The sequence below is a fragment of the Thermobia domestica genome, chromosome 2, assembly GCF_964235325.1.
Source record: "Thermobia domestica chromosome 2, izTheDome1.hap1.1, whole genome shotgun sequence".
NCBI classification, from domain to species: Eukaryota; Metazoa; Arthropoda; class Insecta; order Zygentoma; family Lepismatidae; genus Thermobia; species Thermobia domestica.
In genome coordinates, this window is record NC_137455.1 from 98,927,402 (window position 1) to 98,951,646 (window position 24,245).

At 35.8% G+C, this 24,245-nt stretch overlaps 1 protein-coding gene across 1 annotated transcript in view; it reads left to right on the plus strand.

Annotated features, from left to right (window-relative positions):
- Positions 1 to 24,245, plus strand: part of Rgk2 (Rad, Gem/Kir family member 2) — a 651,964-nt gene that overhangs the window by 237,299 nt on the left and 390,420 nt on the right. The window contains exon 2 of the mRNA XM_081744253.1: positions 17,444 to 17,627. Within this exon, the coding sequence (XP_081600379.1) occupies positions 17,444 to 17,627 (184 nt within the window). The remainder of the gene's footprint in view (positions 1 to 17,443; positions 17,628 to 24,245) is intronic.

A 24,245-nucleotide genomic window follows, 5' to 3' on the forward strand; every position in this document is an offset into this window, starting at 1 on the left:
CAAAATAAGGAACATTTTCTTCAATAACTGGCAAGATCACAGTCATTTGTACGAAATTACTGTACTTTGACAAATGGCATTACCTAAATGCTGGGGTAACATTATATAACTGAAAAGGGTCGAGGGTCAGGAACTCGACTTGGTCCTACTTATCTAAACGATGTGAATAACTGCAAGTGACAATTAATACTTTGTTTCTTAACCTCTTGCTTTAATTACTATCGCACAGCGTGATGGCATGGAGTTAGCGAGAACAGCCAAGCGGCTCAAGGGTATTTTCCTCCTGATCCTGGTTGGATTGTAGCCTCATCCTTCGGTCTACTTCCTCCTACAGAAGCTTGATCGGATTTAGGTCTGGGCTTTGGCTAGGCCACATAAGGATCCTCACTTTCCTGTTTTCCGAGAAGTTTTTGAACATGAACAGGGGTGTGCTTTGGGTCATTGTCCTGCTGAAAAGTCCAATTTCGTCCCATTTTATATTTAGCATGGGGCAACATGTGCATTTTTAGGATGTCACAATATTGGAAACGATCCATAGTTCCTTTAACAGGCACTAGTTGACCAACACCCGGATGGGAGAAGCATTCTCACACTGTGGCGTTCCCGCCGCCATGCATAACATTGGGTAATTAGTACCGAACATTGTTTCTTTTATTGATTGGTCGCCGAACTTACCCAATTCCATCTGAAGAAAGTACATTGAACTTACTTTCATCGCTCTAAAGCACACGCTACAACTGTTCAGCTGTCCAATTCTTATGAACTTTGGGAAACTCAAGTTGGACCTTTCTATTATTTGGAGATTGTGGAACTGACACAGCTCTCTGTTGATATCAACAGCAGTGCTATTCGAGTCGGCCTTTGATATCTTCCGTATGGTATTTTTGACCCGAAGCGTGATTTTACTGGGTCTACCTGTTAACTGTTTATTATCTGTAGTCCCTGCTGACCGTTGTTTCTGATTCCAAATATTTACAATTTGTCTGGACAGACCAATATGCTTAGTAACCTGTGCCTGAGACTTGCCACTCGGTAAGGCATCAATTACCACATTTTTCAACTCTCCCGAGTACTCCTTGACTTCTGGCATGTTGCAATCTAAGTCAAAACAAAACACAACTTCATGTAAACAAATAGCATTCGATATGAATCATAAACTCCGATGTAAATAACATTTTTTCCGACGATAAACTTCAGCGTCAAAATATTTTTTGACCGGCCAAAGTGATGTTCTTACTTTTGTACTCACCACTGCTTACCGATTCCTGATATGTGTTTACACAGACGTGTGCCACGGCAGACAGAGCAAAGCTAGGCTGGTTGAGCAGGGAAACGCACTATGCGCTCCCCAGAGACGAAAATGCATTTGTCAAAATACTGTGAAAATATGTGTATTTGGACACATAATGAAACATTTTATTTCGGACTTTAGGACATTTTATTTTAAAATTCTATGCAGTGAAAAGCATCATCGTTTATTTAATGTTGAATCACTTTTTTTTCTAAGTTCATTTACTTTTCCTACAAGGAAGTTTTCTTGCTGCCTGTTAATTCCTTCAACACAGGTAATTTCTTAATCAATAAAAACGACAAATTGTTTTCCTGTCAGCACTCCTATCATCACCTCACCTTTGGTTAATCTATGAGCATGCACTTTTCATCGAGACTGAAGAAACAGTCAGCGACCCAGGATATTAACCTGGAATGGACATCGAACAAAAACCATTGAGAGACTTTTGGAAGGAGTAGTCTGGATTGAATTGGAGACGAGTCAACATGTAGGAACACGAGCTACAATTCCGAGTTTACGAGAAGTTTACCTTGCCCTAACCTAGAGAACACCTTGTCTTAGCTAACGTCATAGCTATCAACTACAATAGATAATTCGTTAAAGAGCAATTTCGATTTTGATTAAATTTACTGTCTTCGCAACGCTAGTTTTCCTGCCCGGGTTTCGTAGACCCTTAACTCACGACTACTTGGACGCCCAGTAGACCAAAGAGAAAGGATGGACGGACATCAACCCATTTGAAGAATCGTCGAAGAGGAAATATCGAGATTTGCAAGTAAGTGCGAGTAGATTAACCAATCCTAAAAGTTATTCCCCTCTTACCCTCTTCAACCCCTTTGACATCACAATCTGTTTCTTTTATATATGCTTGATTTTATTTGTATGCAACCCAGGTCAGATCCTGTACTTTATGCTCTACTAAGTTCTATGTCTACAAAATCCTGGGCGTAACTTGTCAGCTCTGACATCCCCAATCACGCAATTAATTGATACGTTATCTGAGCTCTCAGACTGACAAGGGGCGACTGTACAATACTTATTGTCAGGTCTGTAAGCTGTTAAAACTTGTTTTGCTTTTCCATGGAAGATAATTAAAACGCCAAGCGCTAAGCAGCAGAGTTTTTACTTACCTTCAATAGAAGTTATCTCTATAAAACCTTTTTATTTGAGGTATTTTGTGTTTTGATATAAATATAGATACTATGATTTTTAACTACAACAATTCGGCGTCAGTCTCAAGTTTCTTTTGGTAACAATTCTAGTGTTTAAACCACCGCCCGCTGGAGTCACTCCTTTCGCTCGCTCTCTATACTGCCTGTCGAATCACCAAAAATAACATAGAGATCGCCGTACGAATATTTTTCTCAATTCCGCCGCATGGGTGCAGCACTAAGCGAGGCTTGTTAGTATACATCTCATAGAGGAAAATACATTGTAGGGTTCAGTGTTTTCGCAAATTAAAATGTATTACTGTTATATGGTCTTTTCTAAGTTACGAAGAGGTATTTTAGCATACGTTGGGATATCATTTCACGAAATACCATCGAGTATTCAACTGCAGAAAAATGGTTAATAAATAAAATATCAAGACATGATGATACGAAGGGAAGTAACTGGATTCCTCCAGACAGATCTATTGTTTGTTGTCAACATTCTGTAAAAGAGGTTTTTATTTTTTTTAATGTAAAGTTTGGAAGCTGAAACAAGACTCTATGCCCAATGTTTTCTTAATAGACGACTAAAAGAACCACCTAGAAAGACAAACTTCCATAATCTAAACTGTGTTACGTTCGTTGAGGCTACTATACCGGATTTCAAGAAATCGGTAGATTCATTAAGTAATATGAGCCATTGTATTTGCCAGTTCTGTGGAATGCACTTTGTAGAACTGTTATAGTGATGAAAAGTACAAATTGCTGTTATCAGAAAAAATAGTGAAAAAATTTGAGAAACCACTATTCACATATGGAGAAAGCATAAACGAAGCGTTTTGATTTTCTTGCAAATTCAAACTCATTTCCAGAAAGACAGTCGAAATTCTAATAATGACTATTGCAGAATTTCTACCGTTTCATATTATTATTATTATTATTATTATTATTATTATTATTATTATTATTATTATTATTATTATTATTATTATTATTATTATTATTGATAATAACCTTGAAATTTGGAGTGAGTGGAGCGCGTCGTTTGCCAGAAAATAGCTGCAGGGTCGATGTCAGATTTAATGTTTTTCCACCCAAAGGCAAAAAAATATTTGCCGCCTCTCATGCCGATGTACAAAATTTTAACACAATATAATATTTATATATATTTTTCAGAGTAACATCCCACGATTATACCCGTTAGGCTAAGGAAGACGGATGATTAAGGCAAGTGAATGTTGATGGAAGAATTGGTGGAATGAAATGTGGAAGGAAACGAAAGTGAGAAAACCCACGGACACCATATTGTTCAGCACACATTTACTTGGCAGAGGATTGAATCAGGGACCCCACGCATCAGAGGTAAGCGCTGTACCACTGAGCCACCCTGCCCCTATATATATATTATTTTTGTTCAAATTTTAACGAATTTTCGTTTCCAATCTGCTGTAAATAAAGTCAAACTTATACAAATTTACGTCTTTTAAAATAAAGTTACGGAGAATGATCAGTTTGTGTAAGAATAAAAGAAATTATAAGAATAAAGAATTTTCGGCCATAAAATGTTAATATTCAAATACTAAAAAGTCACAGTATGATTGTGAAACAGTATGATATGGAAATTGTTGTCATTGTCCAAAATCAGATGCGTAGGGTCTATAAGCGTTTGCCCTTAAAATAAACTGCCTTCCTCCTTGTTGTGTACCGAGCGAAGGTATCTATTAACATAGGCCTAATCATACTGAACGTCATGGAAGGTGTTTACTGTCTTTAATCATTTTTCATCTTTTGCATTTTTTTCGTTTCACTTATTAAATTTTGGTCCAACGGGCGATCGTATCGTTGTGCCCTTAGGCTCGAGTCTAGTTGTTCTAGTGTTAAATCCAGTCGTGCGGAGGATATATACATATCAGGTACAAATTTTTGGGTGTTGGCCTAGAAAAAGATGTATGAGAATGCATCATGGCTTGCGGAGATGGATAGTATATCCTGACTTCATTTTATAGTGTTTAAATTCAATGGTATTCTTGTGTTTTCGGTATGATGAGTCGTTGCTCTTTTTCTCAATAATAAATAATAAATAATAATAATAATAATAATAATAATAATAATAATAATAATAATAATAATAATAATAATAATAGCATCATGATGGTGGTGCTCAGTCAACACAAGCAATGTGATCTGCTTATGTTGGGGCTTATCAACTGAGTAGATCGCAATTTAATTGATTGGAGTGTGTTTTGTCTATCTTGGATTTATTTCTTTGAGAAAATAAGGATGATACTTTATGTATTTTCATTTAAATATTATTTATTTTTATATGTGAAGTATGTATGCAAATCACAAATTACATACCATTACTGACTGATACAGCTAACGACGAATACATGTCTATTGCGCTCTTTTTTTTGTGTTAACCTTTCTCATTACTTCGTGATAATAGATATGTAGAATTTCTTCTTTTGTTAATTAAAAGTAAAATTCTTATTTAAAAATATATACAACTTGGCCGTATATAAGTAAATTATTGAAAAAGTTTACTAGTTAATACAAAAATTGGGGGAAAATATGCTGAATTACTGTATAGCTACATTGAAGTAGACGAAAACAAGCCTCGGCTGGCCCTGCCACCTAGCGGTCATTTTTTGTTTTTGTCGTACGCTATAAATCGTTGTTTCGACAGGCAGTATAGAGAGCGAGCGAGAAGAGTGACTCCAGCGGGCGGTGGTTTAAACATACATTTAATATCGCCATCGAACTTATTTATATTCGTGCTATCTTGGTTGCAGTTTGTATTGTAACTACTTTGTATTGAAACTTCCACAATTTGATACAATTAACTTCGATACAACTTTAAAACCTTTGCTGTCGACATGGATTTATATCCGCGACATTAATATACCTTTTATTGTCATGTATAGGATAGAATAGAATATCTGGTGATTGATTGTAGTTACTGTTAACTGATAATACATCTAAATTATATAATACGCCATAAAATATATTTTATATAGATTGCTTTTACTTTTGTCTTTATAGTAGTAACAAAAAAAAAAACAGATGTTTCTTCAAAACAACCAATGGAAAACGAAAAACAAACTATTTATTAGTTTTTCTGATTTTTCCAAGTTGGAGGAGAGCAGAGTGAAATTGTATAATATTACTTTTTAAAAATTTATTTATTTTAAAAATAATGTTATGATTTTTATTTTTTGTCAAAACAATCAATAACAAACTAAAATCGAACGATTCACTGGATTTTGAATCGAAATTTGAAAGTGCAAGACCAGTGTAAAATTATTCTCCCTGAATCAACTTTTTTGTTGAACTATTTCTTTGTGTGTTTCGAGACAAATGTTTCTTTTTTCTTCGACGCAATTGAATCGTTTAGGTTTCGTATCTAAATTTGAAAGTGGGGTGTATTCACACAGATCGCTGTCTCCTGTATAGTTGGGCAAGAAACATTAAACGTGTGTCGTCCTCAGTACCCTGTCTCAGGTTGCAGGTAACGAAGTGTCGTATTAGTGTTAGTGAAATGACGCTAAAAGTAAATCGTTATTGGTAAGATAACATCGTGACTCTTCTCCACGCTTATTTTTTAGTGGAATTTAATAATGAAACAGTGTCGGGAAAACGTTAAACTACCGAATTCGAACCACCATAATGAGCTTTTCCGGAACCCGGGGCCAAAAGCCCTGCGCGCTAACCATTAGACAAGCGAGAAAGGCAGAGTTTCCTACACTGAGAAAAAAATGTATGTGGCGTTCATAAAATCCTATGTTACACATCTCAATCCTGTAGTTTTTGGACTTGGAATAACGTACAGTAAAAGTATAACTGAAAACGCATGCTTTATACTTCTTTCTGTATAAGTGTTCCATCTGTACGTACTTTCCGTATGAAATAATATAGGCGGCCAGGATTTCATATACGTATATAACATATAGCTAACGAAGGTAACGTACATGTAATATAAGGAAGACTGTTAGATATCAGACATCCTGCAACGGTATGATGTAACATCTAAGGGCAGTGCCTATGTAGCATACGGATAACTTATGTTCCGTACTGATTTCTGTAGTAAGCAAGAGAATTTCGTATATTTTACAATATACCACTGTCCGGAGAACGGATTTTTCTCAGTATAAGAATTCTTGAAAGATGAATCAATATTGTCTTGTGTTGAAGAGCAATGGTACTATTTTCCTTTAAAAAATCTTTTAATGCTTCAAAAACATTGGGGGGAGGATTAAAATAGGCAATGTGCAACCATGGAACCTAAGGCTATAAACGAATACAACAAGCGATTTACTGAAACACTATTAAACTGAAACAAGACATTTTCGTTGTTATGCATCCCAACAGTGCATTCATGTATTGTACAGTTTCCTAGAACGTAATTAGAAAGGCGTTAACACCGAAACAACTCCCGGAAATATTTCATCCATTACCTTCCTATATAAATCTCACAAGTATTGTTTTAGAGTCCTGTATTTATGATTTTTAATGAACTTCCTTATAAAACAAATAAACATACGAAGAGAGTTGCAGGTAACTATCTTTTTCTTATTTTTATCTTAAAGAACCACTTCCTTTCATTTTGACTGGTGCAGATTTTGAATGATATGCATCTGTAAACATGGAGGAATATTAACAATAATACGTTAGCATAGATAGCTTTCTTCTCTATGGTATTAGTAACATGACAATATGTAACATTGTTAACAATAATCTATTTTTTTTTTTACTTGTTACCTGTACAACAATAATGAAACAATATGTCTATTGCATGCCTTTATTATATACACCAGAAGCCTTCCTACATTTTTCTTTCACTTTTTTGTATTTAGAATGGAAGCTTACATCGCAACAGAGCTATGCATTGTCAGTTCGAACATCGTGACTTGTAATAGCTCACGGGCGAGCTATACTGAGTTGGTAAGCGTAGCTCATGAAAATTTCCAGGTCAGGTCTACAATACTGTACTACTATTTTAAAAAGTGAACATTTTTAGAGCTCAGGAAAAAAATATTTATGTTAGTTAACAAATCTCGTAATGGCATGGCGCGAAAATGTAATTTATGATGCAAATAAAGGTTTAAATCTCACTATAAGATTATCTTACTCTACAAATTTCTTAATGGCATACCGGGAAAATATTTATACAACTTTTACAATACCCATTTACGGAAATATTATTACTGTGTTTCAGGTCAACATCTATTGAACAGTTTTCAATTAAAATTTGTTTAGGTACCACTTCATCTTTCTTTTAAAATATATGGTATTTAAATAATTAAAATAATTAAGAATATACACAACGAATTATGAAATTGAAGCAGTTATCTGTGGCCCTCCAAAAGAAAGCATTTTCACAATTTCTTAAATATCCTCCCAGACCATTTTAGGACCAGAGAAAGAGGATATGTCCGGGTAAAAGAAGATATTTGCTGACCATAGTTTAAATAAATAGTACTGATTAGAACTAGGAATTTAGGTGTACAAGTTTGGTTAGAAAAAGGTGTAGCAAATGTAAAATTTTGGTTTAAGAAGGTACCAAGTTGTAGATGCAAATTTTAAATGTAAATATTCATATAAACAGTACCGAAACTAATTTCATTATATATATATATATATATATATATATATATATATATATATATATAAGAACCCAAAATTCACTGATGTATTAAAAAATCTGCCTAAAACAAGTTCCACATTATTATGTTATTAAAATTACTAGTCCAGAACTGATAACGTTTAAAATTTCATGTAATTCACGAATCTAGAAAACATTAAAACAGATAAAATTTAACATTTTAATGTCTTTTTATGCTATGTGAGGCTACATCTCAGGTCACAAAATAACATGTTTGTATGTAGGAAAGCATTTGACAATTCTGATCGGTGATAACCATGATTGGCCAGTTTGATATTGTCACCTTCATTTACTTCCTATTCAATAGTGTCCGCCTAATAGAACTGCATTGAAACAAAAGAAATATAATGGCGCACATGTTCAATGCTTCTTGCTTAATTATTATAGGCATAAAATACAGCAAAAGGGAAAACCTTTAAGAGCAAGAAAAGTGATCATATTGTGAAAAAGTATGAACAGGCACTTGCACAAAAAACACAAAAAGATGTTACCAAAACACAGTTAGGAGTGTTTTATTTAATATTTCGTTTGCAAAATAAGCTAATTTTAGGCAGTAGCGGATTTAGCCCAGGGCCTGGGGCTTAGGCACCCCAGTTTTTGAGTGACAAAAATAATTGAAGCTACTATTTATGTATTTTTAAAAGTTTATAGTAAACTCATGATATACCTATCATAGTCTGCCCCTGATTTTAGGCATTTTAATAGCAAACAAATTAAGATGCAACACAGAAAAAATTTTAGTACTAGGGCTAGGTGATCCTCTTTGTATAAAATAGGAAGATAATGAAGAAATTTTAAAGCAACTACCCTTAAAGGGCACAATACAACAGATGTGTCTTTATGAATAAACTTTATCATCGGTTTTCACTATGTAACTGTGCAATTATGTAGATCCTTTATCACTTTTTCATTCTCACAGCGAACTAAATGCAAAATGAATGCGCAAGAGCTTTTCTTTGAGGCTCTATGTCCAAGTGAACAATATTATTATCTTTGATAACCTAGAAATGGCCGATAAATATGTTACCCAGAACAAAAGACCAACTTTACAGGATATAAGGCACTTTACATTCAGAACTTCTTAAATATAATATGAAATTGTTCAATTTTGAATATCAACACTTACGCATATTTGAATTGAGTATGACTGAAGTTAGGTATACTTTCGCTCCCAGATTTTTGAATAGTATTTTTGTTTTTTAATTGAAAAATACGTTTTGCAACTAACTACATCCAATGGTATCCATAAGGTCCCAAAGTATATCATTGAAATTTTAAAAGGGCAAGAAACGTTGGTTAAAATATTTATGTGTGAACCAATTAGCTATAACAAGTCTGTTTAAAACTATAATTTATGTAAAAATAAAACGTTTTAATCAAGGTCCTTTCCAAATCCAGGGATAGTTTAAGGCAAAATAATAATTGAGTAAATTTAAAGGAAGGTAGGATTTGAAACCATGGGGAATGGGCATCTTGAAAGTACATTTAATACTATTCACAGTAATTCATAATATGCATACATGTACACTTTACCAAAGTTTTCCCTATTGCAGCATACCTAGGTACACACGCACTAAAATACATACATTCGGTAGGAACGAAATTGATTTAATTGAATCTGTAGATTGTGCTTTGTGAGGGGATAATAAAAAGTTGGTTAATCGGTTTGAGGTCCATACATATATATTGGATCAAGCAAAGTTAGTGACAAATATTTGGTGGTACGAAAAAGGATCGTGAATTGAATTGAATATTTTTTTTAAAAAATTACAATCTTAATCCTCAGCACTACGACATTCGTGCATTAGAGTAGATCCAAATACTATAATAGAACTTGTTAAGCAGATTAGTAAGTAAGCTATGGAAGCGAACGAGATATCTCCATTTTCATTCAGTGCTACAAGAGTTGTAAGTATCTCAAGTCTTGGACTTTTATTTTTATGTTTTAAACAAAATGTTTTTCAACGTATAATGGAACTCATCAAATTGATTCCAGGAACTAGAGAAGGAGTCAATGTGAGAATGTTCAACGACGACAGCTTTATAACTAAAATAGAAGGGAGAGATAATATCCTTAAACGGTAAAAAATATGGAATTTTCGTTTACTTTCACACAAAGTAAATTTAGAACACAATAAAAAAAATAGTATCATTGATTACTTTAACCAGGAACATCTTTTGATGCAATTCGTCAGCAATATTTATGTAAACTCGCTTATTATAGGAGCTCCCTCGTGTCTATGTGGTTAGTGTGCACGTCTTCGGCGAGGGAGATCCGAGTTCGATTTCCGGTGGGACCTTGTGCGGTTCGGATCCTACCTTAAAGTGTAGATTCATATCTCTTATAGCCCCGCTGCTAAACGGGACGCTCAACCCAAACTCAATCAATCATCAATTTCAATTTGCTTTAATCATTGTCTCCTTTATCCTAAAGGGCATAATCGTGGGACGTTAAACTGAAAGATTTCAAGAAAGATAAAATCATTATTAGTTTCTAATTTCGTAAATTTGAATCGTCTGTCCTATAATTACACAGATTTTCCAATTCTCTATTCACAGTTTCCTTATTTTATTCTACGTAAAGAGCTTTTACTGTATTTTGTTCATGGCGTGATTAATTGGGTGTGGGCTGGGATCTTCCTCCAACATGTTTAAGAATACGAGAGTTGTGAATCTTGCAACACTCTCTTCAATGAGATATCAACTCTTTTAACAAAACGTTTTATGTAATGATCTTATCCAACAATCAATTAATCACGTCATCCTCGGAAACATGAGAGCAATCATATTTTGTAAGAGGGGAAAATGAAGTGTCAAAGTTCTTATTTTATGCTATCCGCCCATGTAGATTGTCGGTAAATTACAGATAAGGAAACGTGTTATACACCTCTACCCTCTGGCGATGACAGGTTCAATTATAGTCTCGCAAAACCACCTGGGGCTACGATTAACGATTCCGAATTTGCTTATCTTCGAAGCTTGAAACGCGATGCAACGCTACTCGATAATCCTTCCTCGTTATCTAACCTTGCCCTTTGCTCGCTTGTTTAATCTATTAAAGCTACGCATTTCTGGTTTCTTTCCTGAAACTGTCAACACGTTTGACTGATTTAAAAAGAATCTCTTTTAGCATTATGCATACATACAGTAATTTCTTTCCCTTTTTAGTTTAACGTCCCATGATTATGCACTGAGGCTTAAAGGAGACGGTGATACATAATAGGATGGATGCTAATGGCAGAATGAAGACAGTGGGAGGAAACAGGGAAAAATCGAGATACCCTCCCACACCGTATTTATCCTCCACAAATAGAGCCCATTTGGCGGGAGCTGGGATCGAATCCGGGGCTACATGCATCAGAGGTGAACGCTCTACCATTGAGCCACTTTGGAAGTAAATATTCTTTTAAGTTGTTTATTATTATTATTATTATTATTATTATTATTATTATTATTATTATTATTATTATTATTATTATTATTATTATTATTATTATTATTATTATTATTATTAAACTTGTTTCAGAATGGCCATATCGAAGAGTATATAGGGGTTCAGAACCCTCCGTTCAATAAAATGGAACTTTAAAGTCATTTTGCAGTTCCTTTAATAAGGGGTCTTGCCTTGTTGGTAGTTGCATTGGAATTCAGCGTCTCTTTTACTCCGAGGCTATGAGTGACGTGAGCCTACAATTTAAAGTGGAATCCTATCACCGTATTGCGTTCAAGGTTTTAAAGGCTTTTATACTGGGAATCTATCCTGGAACTCCGTGCACCAGAGTCGGGCGCGCTCGCCGCTATAACAACTGACGAGAACTCCTGCCTTATTGGTGCAGCCTATGATAGGCTATTGTTGTTCAGAGACGCAATTTAATGTAATGGTAGGCTACGTGGTCAGCGCATGGGCTCTTCGCCATTATTTCTCCTCTTTTTAGACTTAAGTTGGAACATGAAGTATTTGCGGACCAAGTCCAGGAACACATATCAACGGAATAATCTTGTAACTAAATGGTTAGGGTCACTTGATTTGATTCAAGAGGTGAGATCTCGATTCCTGGTGGGAGCTAATGTGTTTCGATCTCTCATATAAACTGATGATAAACTCTTAAACAGAAACAAGCAAACATTACTAGCTAGTGTGAGTAGGAAAATGTGAAGAGTATAAAAAAAGAAAAAAAATCTTGGGAAAGGAAGCTTAACATCGTTAACCAAGCTGATATAGCGCGCAAAGTTGGTTTTAATCTGATAAAGATCCGTTCTGGAGCAACGTCTTGTAATAACATCATACTTATTAAGAGGTTAGGAGTAGATCTTAAAGTCGATAATCAATGTGGTTTGAGCTGCTGAGATGAATGTTCAGAGACAATATTGTTAGAATAACATTCCACGTCACCATCGTCTTCCCAACAACCCCTAAGCCTCATTCAAGAATCATTAGAGCGTTGAAATTGTGGTGCCTGTGGAGAGTGGCTGTACACTTTCAACCTAATTCATTAATTAAGACTCTGGTGATTTTCCCAAGTAGACATTAGATGGTAGAACAAGCTTGTTTTACTACAAGCACAATTAGTTAACTGATCTTCCGAGTTCTCTAACTTGATATAAATGCAGTGTACAATTTATTGCTTCATTTGTCAATATTTTTCGCAGATTTTTTTTAAATAGATAAATCCTTAATACATTTATTAAAAAATGTAAATAAAATGTAGAAATGTTGACAAGGTACCATACTTCAATAAATGAACGATAGGTATGTTACATTAACCACTGCATGACTTTGAAGATAAATTGGCTGACAAATTAACCTAATGCAATCTTTTGATACATAAACATCGCTGGCTTAGAGAAAGCATAACTTTCTATAAGTTAAACCATTTTTTGCGAGTCATCCCATTAAAAATAATCAGTTATTCATGCAACTTTTGTCACATTACTTGTAATACCATTTCAGTCAGTAAGGTACAGTCCGCAGCAAAAAACCTGCAACATGAGCATGTAAGTTAATTGTGAAACGACGAAGTCTTTTGCTCCAAAATAAGTGTGCAAGGGAGGACGCCGAAGTTTCTCCTGGCGGGCGTGATTCGTGCCACTTAGACGTTATGTTGATTCCCTGCGCTGTTAAGGGAACTTACATGCTGATGTTGCAGGTTTTTGCTGCGGACTGTACCAAAGATGATCAGATTCAAGATCCACCTAACCCATCCAGTGGTTCTAAAAGTCCCAGGTAATCTGTAAATAAATCATTATTTATCTCGCTATCTCATATAAAGTACAATACAGCATTGTGATAAAATATGTGGCTTATTGCAGAAAGGGGCCTAAGTTACATTTTTGAAGTATCGGAGTTAGTGATATTTTTGACTTCCTCAACTACAGACACATCTTTTGGTGCAGTAAGGACGTCAGGCGCACGAACCTATAGCCAAGAAAATGCACAGTGAAAATTATACTTTAGTACAGAAACGTACCTAAGTCACTGACTCTGGGCTCTTTCTGCAATAAACTTGGCTACTCTGTAGCGACGGGCACTGGTTCCTTTGCACGGAGAAAGAGAAAAAAGCCCCATGAAAAATAAACTTGGCAAACAAGTGATAGGCAAATGCCGTGGCTTCTTTCCTATTAGATTATATTGCCGACTATGTGCCTCTTAGTGTAAAAGAATTTCATCTTTTCTCGGACAATTATCCTGGACAAAGTAAAAACCACACATTGTCTCGCGTTCTACTAGCATTAACGGATACTAGACGATTTCAGAAGATCGTGTATCATTTCCCATTCAGAGGTTACGCATATCTTCCATACGATCGGAAATTTAGTGTTATTCGACTTTCGATTAGAAATTGCAGCCGTATTTATACATTGTACGAACTGTGCACGCTAATTTGTAATGCAACTCGTGGTGGTCAAAATGCTGTCAAACTTATCGATACCAGTGACATTTCTAATTTCGCAACGTCGTGATCTCATGTCTACAAAAAAAAGTTCCATCTGTGGAAACTACCTTGCATTCCCACAAAAATAGGCAGTATTTTCAGATTTCTAAGTATCAATACTTTGAATGCCGTATGGAACATAAGGGTACTGTCAAAGTATCCGAATTCATTAAAGGTTTGAAGTCTCACACATTCTGCCTGTCCAAAGGTGTAAGAATTGTATTTCCTTCGCCATGTATGTTTCCCGCTGCTTACATGCCAATCAAGCTTGCTAAATTGCAAGATAGCTATACGAATTGTCTTATCGTATGTTCCTGACCACATCAAAGGATTTTGTGAAGAGATTTTTCTGTGGTCCACCATAGGCGACAATGAAGCAGACTCAGATGTTGAATAACACATGCATGTATGAGCTTGTACATTATTGTATTTGAAACACGGACAATAAAATCCAGAAAATGCATTACGCAGCCATTCATCAACAAATCTATAATTTGCTATATAACCTAACCTATCTCATGTGGTCAGGTCAATACAACGAGCATTTGCAGAACATTAAGTAAGTGTACTGTCATTCGTTGACAAATCTATAATTTTCTGTCATAATTACATAACCTAAAAGCCTCAACAACAATATTTGTAGGACATTTCTTGTCTTGTTTCCCACAGTTTTTACTTTTATTGCAGGAAGGTACCGGAGTCACAACTTTTCCATCCTCACTGTCTCTAGCAGAGAAGTGCAAGGAGGCATATTGAGGGTTGCAAAATTACACTATCTTTGACCCAAAAATGGTACATTTATTTGTTACACTATCAATGTTATAGGTTTTTCCTATTTTCCTCAGAATTGTGAAAAAGTGACTCAGGTCCCTTTTTGCAATAAGCCATTATTATATAGTGAAATTCACGACGGTTCTTACAAAGGACATCCAGGCCGAGGACTTTCAAAAGACATATATAGCATGGGCATCGCTCTGGCAAAAGTGTATTGATGCGGAAAGTATGTACTTTGAGGAATATTAAGTTTTTGTATGTGTAGGATTAATAAATTGTGAGAGAAAAAATGACGCTCGTTACTTTCCGAACAAACCCTCTATATCTAGAGTGACACAATCAGCTTCGGTATGTTTATGTCGGTAACTAATTATAATTGTGTTTTAGAACTATGATTTCATTAAGAACACGGTTAGTAAAAATAATACCATACTATGATGGTATGCAAAAGCCCTACTCGAAATAAATATAAGCAGAGGGGAAAGATTATTAATATTATTACTGTTGAAGACTCCAGAATTCAATGCTGCATCTCAAATTCCAAAAGGAGTCAGACAAAAAGCACGTATAACAATGAGCAGAAAGGGATAGCGCATGAGGGGCCATGAAGTATGCAGATTCAGGAAGAGGAGCTACAGGTAAGCAAGGTTGGGAATCTCTTGTTTAGAGGAAACGTTAGTAAAGAAAACGATTTAGTGATAAATAAACTGAGTCATCTCGCTGAGTATTCATTTACGGGTATGATTTAAAAAAAAATCTACTATTTGTTTCAGTTATATGAATCCTTAAGGCTATTGAAGATTTTTTTTTTGTAGATAACTTACTTTTATCATACGAGTTGAGTCAGGCCGGTAGCCAGCCCAAAACTGAAGGGGGGGGGGCTGGTAGAGGTTAGGGAAACCGATCCAACCATATTATAGTTCATTTGCAAGCCTACCATGAAAATTTTAGGGGGTCGGGCCCTCCCCTAGACCCCCCTTGGATACGGGACTGAGTTGAGTATGATTGGCGATTATAGTGAATCTCTTGTTTCAAGTACTAGTCTTAATGAGGTACTTATCATAAAATAGAATCGATTCTATACCAAAATTACCTTTTATAATCCTTAAGCTTGTCGGTATTTTCTTTGTAATTTTTATATTACTCAATCTTACGCATGGTCAATCAAGCTGGCAGTTAGTGATAGCATAATTCATTCATTTCGATCATAGCGTACAATTCACGTATCATTAGTTCAGCAAAAAAATTGATTCTTTTGTGGAACCTAAAGATGATTCATATGATTCATTCCATACTTTGATCATTACGATCGAAACGTTTTGAGTGACACAACTCATATTCGTTATATTACAACAAAATGAAATATAGGCCATATAGGCCTACTTAGAACCTTTCTCTTGTAAATGCTTGGAGAATAGTTAGATCGCCCGTTAATCAATTGTTTTCTTGGAGTCCTATTTACTAAAAGAATGCTTTAATAGGAGGCAAGTACATTACACAGTCAATTATTTCTGACAATAATCTCTTAGATATTGTGTGTAGCCTTACTTCATATTCACTTCACTTAAACGAATAAAATAAAACTATAATATCTTTAATTCAACACCACACGATTATGGTATATTTGCTAAGGTGGAGTTGATAGATTGATAGATTAATTAATATGTATTCACTTTCTTTATCAACTGGCTACATAGAACAATACCTACAGTTTAAAGTGGAAATTGAACCTCTTTTAGAGATTTCGATGTTCCTGCACCCAGAATCGCATCCTGAACTCTGTGCACTAATCACTAGACCAGGGCTTTTTAACGTATAGCCCGAGAGCCAGGGGTGGCCCGGTCAGCTCTTTGATATGACCCGAGCTCGTCTTTAAAAAAATCAAAATAAAAAAATAAAAACCTGATTAAGTGAAAATGGATTATAGCATCTTACAGTTGTCAATGCCGTTGTTGTAGCCTATGAGACAAAAGTCGAAGCTCTCTCGACTAAAAAGGTACCGGTATTGTGAAAGTGACCTTTAATTCAAGAAGTGTATCTATCTCTGTTGAAATAGTTCTGTCACGAAAACTTTGTCTAGTCTCGTCTCGTGGTTAACTCAGAATACCATAGAATAGCTTAGTGGCTTGCGAGTATCATTGGAATTGTTAAGTTGCCTTGATTGTGTGTCGGGTTGAAAAACCCTGCACTATACCAAGGATGAAGACTAGACCAAAGTGAAGGAATGACAAATGTATGAGAATGATGATGGAAGAATTGGTGCGGTGGAAAGATTGGAAGGAAATGGAAGCATACCATAAAGATTTGAAAGGCGACTTTGTTCATATTTCATATTTATATCTTCTATAACATTCATTGTCAAATCATAATTTTGTTGATATTTCATTAATAAGTATCTAAAGACTATACAGAGTGACATTAATTAATTTAAGAAATGAGAGCGAGAAATTTTAGTGTAGTGGCCCGTAACTTTTCTTAAAATCATATTCTGTCACTTCTTCAGTTGGTAAATATGTTAAGTGTTAAAATATTTTTACAACTCTTGTGGATTGAATTTAGCCTTTTTCACCTTGGCAAATATCAAATATTTAAATTACAAGATGGTTATTAGAATTATTTGTGTTTCTTTCAGTGCCAGACCATATCAGACCCCGAGTGTGCAGTTTGCCTGAAAAGCCGTACAATCCCCGATCTGGAGACGACATCTACCGGCTTCGTAGTTTTAGCATTACAAACAAGGGGGTTGTTAACTGCGGTGATTCATTTATTACAAGAAGGTCTCGCTCCAACACAAGCGTTGCATCCACTGCCAGCAGGTCAGTTCCTTCCTAATGTTTTTTCTTAAAGAATTGTTTTTGCTTTGTTTTCCAGAATGACATATTTATATACATTTTGCTATTTTTTTTGAGAGAGATCAAGGACAAACTATTTTTCGTTTTTGCAACAGAATGGGAAGAAACAGTAAACATTTTTACAATAAGATGGCACAACCATCACTTAAAAAAACTCCTGCTTCCGATTTGCCTCGTGGTAAAATATAAAATAAAAAATTCTGTACTGCTTTCCACGAGGAGCAGTCAAAAACTTTACGGAATTTAGTCGTAGCTCTTTATTACAACAATATAAGTACACATGTGTTTAATCGCCTTAAAAGTAGGCACCTTCGAAACAAATACACTTGGACCACCGCTCTTGCAGTTGCTGGAAAGACCGTCGAAAGTTCCCGTTTAGTATCTTCCGAAGTTCAGCCATCGCGTTGCTTTTGATGTCTTCTACGTTGGCGAAACGGAAAAGGCCCATTTTTTAAGCTTTAACAAGAACCAAACATTCGATGGTGCTAAACTGGTTTTAAGACTATCAAAGTCTCTGAAACAGATTTTTCCCAATGTGCACATGAACTTGATGTTAGCGCGTTGTTTGATCTGTGAAATTGCGCCAACTGACCTCTAGACACTCCTACGTTCAGCTACACTATTCATACACCGCCTGTTATGACCTATCAACACTTGTCAAATTCATAATTAGGCAACCTAAGGACGGTATTGTGCAAGAGTCATCGTGATTGCATTATAAATGCCGAAACTACAACATTCCGGGGACTATAAAAGAATTAATGTTTATTCTGCTGAAGAATTAGATTGCAGATTTTACAAAAGAAAAAAAAACAAGCTAGGTTTTATTTGTTGTATATTTAGAAACGAAGTTTAGAAATCTTTAAAATGAAATCTTTGAGTTTTACGTCCCACGTTTGTGGCGGTTAGGCCAAAGGAGATGATGTTGATGAGAAATGAATGAAAGAGTGGAATAAAGAAAGTGGGAGAACCCCGAGGAAACCCGCACACACGGTGTTTGTCCACCACAAAGTTTGCTTGGCGCGAATTGGAATCGAACCACGGACCCCATGCATTAGAGGTGAACACTCCACCACTGATCCACCGAGGTCATAAACGGAGTTTGGAGTCAACTCGACCAGGGCCGGATCCAGGATTATCTGAGGGGTACACCAATAACTCCCTAAATAACCGATCACACTGAAACTCTTCAAATTGAATGTGACAATATTCTTTACCCCTGACAACGTTAATGCATAGAACGGAGGGGAGAGTATTTTAAAGGGGCGCAAGTGTTATGCAGGAAAAATGATCTCTCCTTCTGGCTTCCGTTTTCTTCCTTACTTGAGAAATGTTTCATTGTTTTGATTGGTGATTCCTTTTCTTCAACCTTTAGAAAATCGACTTCAACTATTGCTTTTGCAAAGCTCTGTCCCAAACGGAAACAAGATGGAAAAAAGTTTCGGAAAATGTTGCTATTTTTCACTGATAGGTTATCATTTTAAATAGTGTATATTAACAACGAAGGGGGGGGGGTGCACGTGCACCACAGTGGAGTCAAGGCTTCAGGGAGAAGACAATTTCCTCCCTAAGTTTGAGATATGCATACATTTTAATTAATAATTTAAAAATATAGTAAAGGAAAACACTAAAATGTACTTATATCGGAAATTCTTGCACCTTCTCCCTTAAACAAAGAACACTGTTGCTAGTTATCCTTAAAGCCCAAACACCTAGATTGTACTATTGAAAACACAGCGCAAGGTCTGTAAAGAAAGAAAAATTGTAACCAATGAAGCGAGTTTCTTTCGTTAGACGTATGTGAAAGGTGCAAATGCACTTGTGTTTATCTGTTCTAAAATGAATTCCAGAAGAAAAGAAAAGAAAAAAAGTCGATTTTGATTAAACTTGATGTACGTATATTTTCCTCGAGTATTTAGAACTAGGCTATATCTTTTGATGGAAATTGAAATCTGTCAAGAATAGAGGAATAAAAACACTTCTAATTTTTACCTCATCATTCAGAAAAGAAAATGAAAAAAAAACGCTGTTTTATAAAGCAAAGTTCAAGGACTTTTATTTTAGGTTCAAGGATTTTTCTTGGCGTTGAAGCCACTAACTGCTTTTTCAAAAAAGACAATTTTCTCTAATGTCAACGTCACAGCACCAATAGTATTAACTGAGGTGTTTCAACTAGATTATTTTGCTAAGGAGGATTATGGTCGCTTGCTTATGATAATTGAAAGATCAATTACAGTTTTAGCTTGTGATCCAACGAGTTTTCCCCCACAGCATTGTGGGGAGGTCTGCCCCCTCTAGTTACGCTTATGTGTTTCGAATAATGGTTCTGTGCATACGTGAGCTCGAAAGAAGCAATGAAATTGAATCTGGGTGTCCCGCTTCGAAAGTGCGCATGCTAATCGTGTACTGACGAGAGATCTCAGAACGAGTAAAATGGTAAACAGTAGAGGAGAGAGAGGCTTGCAACTGACAGAGACTAGTACATTGATTGAATGCTAAGTACGATTGTAGAGAGGAAAGCTAAGGGCGGTATATTTGGAATTACGGTGCAGTTTAAGAATATCTAGTACTATCATCGCCTTAATAATAATTGATATCTTCTTTAGCATTATGTCGCACATCCGGTGGAAGATTGTTACATGACTTTTAAAGTTTATTAATGTACCAAAATCGCTCCCTGGAACACTGATATTTCTAGGGATTAATTTGTTCAGTTACGTTTATGAGAAAATACCACCAGGTAGAGTTAGTATTCTCTTTTGAGCGATGATAACTCAAACTTTCCATTTTTTGAGTTGACCAAATAGAAATGGGAATGGAGAAAATAGTTGAGTTGATTTTGAGTTTAACGTTCCGTTCAGCAGCGAGGCTACATGAGACGGGGACTTACTGATTAACGTGGAATCCGAACCACATGAGCTCCCGCTGGGAATCGAATCCGGGTCTCGGAAGAAAATAGAATAGGTGACAAGGTTCCAGTATCTGGATAGTAGTGAAGGCAAACTACAAACATAAAATGTATGTTAACGGGTTTACTCATTAAAGAACGCCACCGAGATAACTAAAACGAGGGGCGGGGGAATCAAAAAGTATTTGTGAGCATGCGCGCCGACTACGTGGGTGCGTCGGGACTCCAGCACCCACACAAATAATCTTGTGGGTGCACCGCACCGACGATATTTTTTAGTTTGATAGGAACAAAATAATATATTTATCAAAAATAATAAGCAATTAAAACATTGAGATGAAGGTTAACATTTCTAATCTCTAAAACATAGTTGTTTCAAATGTGTGAAAAGGCAGCCAAGCAACACACTCCCCCCTTCCTTGCTTGTCTCCGGTATAGTCAAAGGCAGTCCCCACAATAAGGAGAAGAAGAAGAAGAAAAGTGGAACTTTATTGTGAATAGAATCGAGCACAGCCCTTTATGACAGTGTTCATAAAAGATTTTTAACTAAAAGGAACTTAATCAAAAAAAAAAAAAAAAAAACAACAAAAAACATGGAGACTCCCCTGAAAACATATAACACCACCGCCATTGATGTGCACCCACATAAATTTTGAAAAGTAGGCGCCGTAGTTTGCGAGTACTGATTTATTACCAGATTACAAACTATAAACGAGAAAAAAACAACAAAAAAAAAAAAACAATTTCTGTGGTAAATATGATCATGTCAGTGAGTTTTTTGTGGTGAATTTAATAATGTCAGTGACTTTTCTGTGGTGAATATATTAATGTCAGTGAGTTTTCTGTGGTGAATATAATAATGTCAGTGAGTTTTGTGTGGTGAAAATAATATCAGTGAGTTTTCTGTGGTGAATATATTAATGTCAGTGAGTTTTCTGTGGTGAATATTATCATGTCAGCGAGTTTTCTGGAAGTTCTTCCGTTCTCTCTCACATTCACTTTCCATCAATTCTTTCATAATTTTTTACACTTTCATTAATTATCCGTATCTTCTCGTCTAAAGAGCATAACTGTGAGACGCTAAGTTAAATATTTCATTTCAAAAAACTTTACCTTTCCCAACATCGTGGTGTACACAGAATTTCTTGAAGAGGGTTGCAAGCACCCAAGCTGATATTATTTCATGCACTAAGAAAAATCCCTTATCCGGACAGCGGTATATTGTACAAATATATGAAATCCTCTTGCTTACTACAGAAATCAGTAAGAAGCATACGTTATCCATATGCTATATTCATACAGCCCTTAGATGTTACGTCATGCTGTTGCAGGATGTCTGACATCTTTCAGTCTTCCGTATATTACATACACATACGTATGCTACATTCGTCAGCTATATGTTATATACGTCCATTTGTATGCGAAATCCTGACCGCCTATATTGTTTCATATGGAAAGTACGTATAGATGGAACACACATACGGAAAGTATTATAAAACACGCGTTTTCAGTTATACGTTTGCTGCACGTTAAGCCCAAATACTACAAGATTTACACATGTAACATACGTTTTACGTACGCCACACAATTTTTCTCAGTGTGACATCGTCATTTTTTAGTACTATCTTAATTTGATAAATGTTTATTTTTTTATATCTTGCTGAAAGTGTAGGGGGGAGGATGAGGCCGGAAAACACCCTTTGCGTACATCATTACTCTTCCGATATGTCATAATCTTGGCATCCTTATGTTGTTAAGCGCAACTTACATGGACTCACATTTCTGAAGCAAAGTAAAAAAGAAGTAGAATATGAATCAATATATGAATCAATGAGGAAATAAATTTTAATTTAAAATATGCTAATAAGAAAAAAAAACAAACTAAAAAATCCTCGCTAGAAATCGGAAATTTCCCGAGGGGTGAAAAAGATGAATGAGTATTTGTGGGGGGAAAACGTACCTTAATAACTTTACTTTTTCTTATTTCTTCTAAGGTTCTATTTTCTTCATACTTCTTTTTTCTTTGTTCATCAGAAAAGAAATTTCGAGCACCAACGTCTGGTACCTTCTTGCACCATCTATCACGTATTATTCCTAACTTTGTTGGTAACAGGATTCGCTGTCCAGCGTGATTCACTTTCCAGTGTCAGACAGTACAAACAAAAATATCGTGGGAGCAGTAGTGTGGTAAAAAATAAAAGAGAACATACAATATGTGTAGTATCTGTCACTTATAAGGCTGTCTATTTATCCTTTCTCTGTCGCTTTTCCTTTATGTCGTCATCGCTGTAATAAATTTCAAAATGAAAGCGGTTTATTGAATAACACTTTTTTTTTTATTATTATTGCTGTGAGGTTGTTTGCTTTGAATGCCAATGACCTGGAGCACATTGGTTCGACATGACTTCTCTTTTAAGTAGATAAACTCTGTTCCCTCCGGTTCCAAGTACGAACTTTAAAGTTTCTCTTCTTACACAGAGTGTTTCAAAACAACACCGACAACGTTTGGGAGGTGATTCCTAACGCCAAGAAAAGACGAAAAGTATAGACCAACCTGGGTGCACAAATGCTTTCTTTCGGAATTATAGGCTGCCGAAAACATGAAAAAATGAACTTTAAAGGTCCATAGCTCCAAAACTATGAGACCTACCGTAGTCGGGTCAAGACTTCACTTTATCAATTAATATGTGCGCTATCCAAATATACATGTTTCAGGATCCTAAGGCACTCATGTAACAATTTTTGTAGAGGCAGTTTGACTACGGGCATACAATTTGAAGTACTCACCAAGTACCTCTATGTAAATCGATGCAGAACTATTGCAGGATTTTGAAACATGGATATTTGGATAGGGCACGGACTAGTTCCTAAGTGAAGTCTTGACCCGACTACGATAGGTTCCATAATATTAGAGCTCTGGACCTTTAAAGTTCGTTTTTTTTCATGTTTTCGGCAGCCTATAACTCCGAAAGGAAGCACTTGTGCACCCAGGTTGGTCTATACTTTTCGTCTTATCTTGGTGTCAGGAATCACCTCTCAAACGTTGTAGGTGTTGTTTTGAAACACCCTGTATATTATCGTCACAGTTTTTTTTTAAGGAATCAAAATCAGAACAATGTTAAGTAAAAAATAATCATCCCTGATACAAAGCGGCTTCACCGAAATCGTTGAACTTACCATAGTGGCAGTGGCATAGTAAGCATTCTTGGGTCTCTCGCCCCCTACGCAGCTTTTATATCTGCGATTCTAATATTCTTGTGGTGGCAAAGTGGTTCAGTGACAAAGTGCTCACACCTGTTGTGATGGGTCTTTGGTTCGATCTCTGTCCATGTGAGTTTGTGGTGGTCAACATCGTACCTGTGGATTTTTCTTTTTCTCACGCATTCTCATTCCACTAAATCTTTCATATTAATCATCCGTCCAAGTTAGCCTAAAACACATAAACGTGGGAAGTTAAATTAAGAACTACGTTATCATTGTTTTTCAATTTTCTTGTGTACAGCCGGGACTAAAGGCGTGCCTTGTAATCCAATTCTACACTACGAAAGCTAACTTTGGTTGATGTTTTGTGCACCCATCAGCTGCATTGGATTTAACTCTCAGTCGTAATTCGGAGTCTACGTTAATAGTAGTTCCCATCCTTCATAACCTCAGTGTTTTATAAAGATGCAAAA